The sequence below is a fragment of the Empidonax traillii genome, unplaced genomic scaffold (genome assembly GCF_003031625.1).
Source record: "Empidonax traillii isolate 1590-97213 ecotype Southwest subspecies unplaced genomic scaffold, ASM303162v1 scaffold5795:size7127, whole genome shotgun sequence".
Lineage (NCBI taxonomy): Eukaryota > Metazoa > Chordata > Aves > Passeriformes > Tyrannidae > Empidonax > Empidonax traillii.
Genome location: NW_020960988.1, coordinates 1 through 4,283, shown reverse-complemented (window position 1 = coordinate 4,283; position 4,283 = coordinate 1). Strand labels below are relative to the sequence as shown.

Genomic DNA, 4,283 nt, shown 5'->3' with positions numbered 1-4,283 from the left:
TTTTTTTTTTTTAATTTTATAAATCAATAAAGCTTTTTCTGTTTTCTGGTCCAGACAAAGTCCAGTTGACAGTACACAGAGATAGGCTCAGTAGGGTTTCAGAGTCCTAAAGACCATGACACAAAAAAAATCTTGTTTTGTCTCTGATTACCCCAAAAATGGATTATTTAATTTATCCTAAATTCTGGCCTTTTAAATCTTTTCCTCTTGGGCATGTTTTACAAGATAAACTGACTTTCCTGGACCATTGATCATCTTCCAGCAATACATGGACGTCAATATAATTTGTGAATAATTTTATATTTAAAAACACTTGTTATATTAATTCCATGCTATTTCTTCCACCTGTCTGTGATCCCACTGAGAAATGCTTGGCAGCATTAACTGCCTTTTATTTTGCTCTGATTTGAGTTTCCAAGGTGCTCTCTCAGTCTCTGGTTTAAGTTTGACTGTCTGAAGTCACCTGTATTTTCAAATATAGCAAAGAAGTCCTGGGAGCTTGAGCCACAACTTGGATTTATTGGGTTTTTTTGGGGATGTGATCTTATAAAAACACATATTAATTGCCAAAACTTCCTCCTCCTTGCCTTGGAAGTGTTTTGCTCCCTTGGGATCTGAGGGTTCCCCCACTCTGGGGTAAAGATATTTTGGGTTTGATTCTGCAGTTTGACAAATTTTAACACTTGTTTTTAAATATTGGATTATAATTACAGTGGGTAAAGCATCAAGGAGTTCTTACCAGTACTTTAAGAGATTAAAAACTAATGTCTTTGACTTGCACAAATTAGTTTTGTGAGAATTAGCTGTGCTGTTTATGGCTTCTACTTTTACAAGCTTTTAGACCTGAGTTTAATAATTAGCATGCATTTTTCCTGATTTTTTAAAAAATCTACTTTTAAAATGGATTAAAAAGAAAACAAAACCTAATCTGCACAATATATTCAGGATTTTTAGTGTTGAAAATTGTCTCTTGAACAGCCTGTACCTCCCAGCTTTTGAGTTACCTGAATTCCTCTGTGAAGTCACACTTGAGTCTTCAAATATAAATGAATGTAACATTATGAATAATTAAACACATTTCAAGTCTCAGTCTGACTTTTTCAGAGTGGTCACATGAACTTGTGAAAATTCTGTTCGTTTTTCCAGCTATTTAAGAACAGTTTAAGGAGCTGCTAAAAATGATCATTTTTAAATAGAATCAAGGCATAACCCTAAATAGTTTAGAAGGGGTTTGCTGAGTTGCCAACAGAGTTCAAATTCAGTCTGGTCTCGCTCCCTTCTCTTCTAGTGTTTGTCTGCAGCTGCCTCTAATGAACTATAAAAGGTTTCTGTGTTATTTAGAGGCCACTTAATTCTGGGGTTTGCCCAGTCTTTGCCCATTGAGTGTCCTTTACCTTTTAACTTTCTGTCTCAGAAAATGAAATTTCACTCAGATTAAAACTTATCTTTCATTAACTTCTTTTATTTTAAAGGGAGTTGCAGGAAGAGAAGTGAGCATGCAAAGAGTAGTGCTGTGTCTCCAAGAGACAACGAGTATTTTTCTCCTGCATTTCAAATGCCTCCATAGTAAAAAATTCTTCAATTAATTAGAATACCTAAATTTGTATGGGCTGTAAGGATTTGCTAAAAGCCTGTTTTCAGAGCAAAGAAGGAAAGTGAGCACAAGGAGATGCATCTCTTTTACACAGGCAGATGCAGGCAGGACAAGGGGGGAGTGGTTTTAAACTAATAATGGAGATATTTAGATGAGATATTAGGAAGAAATTCTTCCCTCTGAGGGTGGTGAGGGGCTGGAATAGAATTCCCAGAGAAGCTGTGGCTGCCCCATCCCTGGAAGTGTCCAAGGCCAGGTTGGATGGGGCTTGGAGCAACCTGGGCTAGTGGAAGGTGTCCCTGCCCATGGCAGGGGGTGGAATGAGATGATCTTTAAGGTTCCTTCCAACCCAAACTGTTTCATGAGTCATTAAAATCATTACAGTTGGATAGGACATTTTCCATCAAATAGCTTTGGACTAATGATAACAAATATCAATAATAATAATTCTTGTCCATATAGGTGTATTTGGCTATTCTATATCCCTAGTATTACACTCTTACCATTTTTAGCCCAGTTTATGCCATGCAAACGTGTTTTCCTTGCAGTGCTGGTGCAGGGAGAACGGGGACCTTCATAGCACTGAGCAACATCCTGGAAAGAGTGAAGGCTGAAGGGCTCTTGGATGTGTTTCAAGCTGTGAAGAGCTTAAGACTGCAAAGGCCACACATGGTGCAAACACTGGTAGGATGTTTAACAACCCAGATTTCTGTTTGTAAATATTCTTGGGGGGGAGAACAAAGGGGGTTTTCTTGCAGGTCGCTGTAAATTATGCATGATGGCTGTGTGTGTACAAGGTATTATCAGAAATGTGGGCTTTTACAGGGGGCTTTTTATAGCATTTCTGAAAATACAACTTGGTTAAATGTTCTGTGTCTTCTAGGAACTTCAGGCAGTTAAAGCAAAATCTTTAGTGTTGCAGATGATAAAATATATAATGAAATAAATGTCTTTTAAGCTATTTATCAGTTGTTCTTTCTTACCTTAATGTATTTGGTCATAAATTGGCTCAAAATTGGTCAGTGGAAGGCAGAAACATGGAATTATGGAATGGTTTGGGTTGGAAGGGACCTTTGGAATTACCCAGTTTCACTCACTTGCTTTAGGCAGGGACACCTTCCACTAGACCAGGTTGCTCCAAGCCCTGTCCAACCTGGCCTTGAACACTCCAGGGATGGGGAGTCCCTGGAAATGTCTCTGACTTGTTTAAAAACTTCTTAAAGTCTTCTGTGAAGTCATCTACAAGTAATATGTGAAGCCTAGTTCAGATACTTTTTCCTGCTGAATAAACATTAAAAAGTTTTTTTGAGATTTTTAGTTTTTAAATATTTAAAAATACTGATATTTAGTATTTTCATGGCAGCTTTCATTCAGCACTTTGAAACTTCTTTAGACACAATTATCTCAAACCCCCTTTTCCAGGTGGATGTTTTCTCTGTCCTACAGATGGGAAGAAAGGGGAATTTGATTATCCACAGTCACGCTGAGACAGGGATGAAATGTTTTTTTTGGGGTCTGGCTCTGGGATTTAATAATGTCAGTTGAGGGTGTAATTGCCACAGATATTCCCAGCTGAGCCTGGGAGGGCTCCTGCTGAACTCAGCTTTCCAGCATGAGGGAATTCAGATGCCAGTTCTGTTTGTTATCAGTGTTGTTACAGGGTTTGTAATCCAGCAAATCTTGTTGAAGGCATATCAGCGTGCCTGGAAAATGAGGATGTGTCCCTCTTTAGGATGGAGAGGACCAGCCAGCTGGATAACAGACAGGCTGGGAGAGCTGAGAGTGTTCACCTGGAGAAGGGAAGGCTCCAGGGAGATCTTAGAGCCCCTTCCAGTGCCTAAAGGGGCTCCACAAGAGCAGGACAGGGACTTTGGGCATGAGCTTGGAGGGACAGGACAAGGGGGAATGGCTTCCCACTGCCAGAGGGCAGGGTTAGATGGGATATTGGGAAGGAATCCTTCCCTGTGAGGGTGGTGAGGCCCTGGCACAGGTTGCCCAGAGAAGCTGTGGCTGCCCCATCCCTGGGAGTGTCCAAGGCCAGTTTGGGACGGGGCTTGGAGCAACCTGGGCTAGTGGAAGGTGTCCCTGTCCGTGGCACAGGGTGGAACTGGATGAACTTTAAGGTCCCTTCCAAACCATTCCAAGATTCTGATTCCATGATTCTCCCTGGGAAATGCTCAAGAGGAGTTTCCTGCTGTAACAGGAGACCAGTGATAGCAGGGACCACGAGCTGCTGGATTTGAATGAGAACCAGGTTTAAGAATGGATTCAGGTTAAGGAGCATCACCAAGAAAGCTTAAAGAATTAATTTTAACTGAAGAGCATCATCCTGTATTTGATAAAAAAGAAAGATAACATTTTTTAAAATTTAAAATAATAAATACATAGATAGAAATCACAACAGACCAGTCCTCAGCTACTGGTCCCAGCTAGAATATGTTACATTTACGACTGGGATTTGCAGAAGTCTGAATGTAATTAGACAACACAATCCAAACAAATTTTGATGTGTTTTTCTTGTTTTTCAGGAACAGTATGAATTCTGCTACAGAGTGGTACAAGATTTCATCGACATCTTTTCTGATTATGCTAATTTTAAATGAGAATTCTGCCTTATTTTTTAATTTGTCTGTACAAAGAGTTGTATATTCTGTTAATTTATTCCATGTCATTTTGGTTGTTGAGTTTA

General features: G+C 39.6%; 1 protein-coding gene across 1 annotated transcript in view; it reads left to right on the top strand.

Annotated features, from left to right (window-relative positions):
* Positions 1 to 4,273, top strand: part of LOC114073246 (receptor-type tyrosine-protein phosphatase epsilon-like) — a gene marked incomplete at its 5' end in the record, with an annotated part of 6,521 nt that extends 2,248 nt beyond the window's left edge. The window contains 2 exons of the mRNA XM_027911035.1: positions 2,143 to 2,278; positions 4,123 to 4,273. Of these exons, the coding sequence (XP_027766836.1) occupies positions 2,143 to 2,278; positions 4,123 to 4,197 (211 nt within the window). The remainder of the gene's footprint in view (positions 1 to 2,142; positions 2,279 to 4,122) is intronic.
* Positions 4,274 to 4,283: the final 10 nt, after the last annotated feature.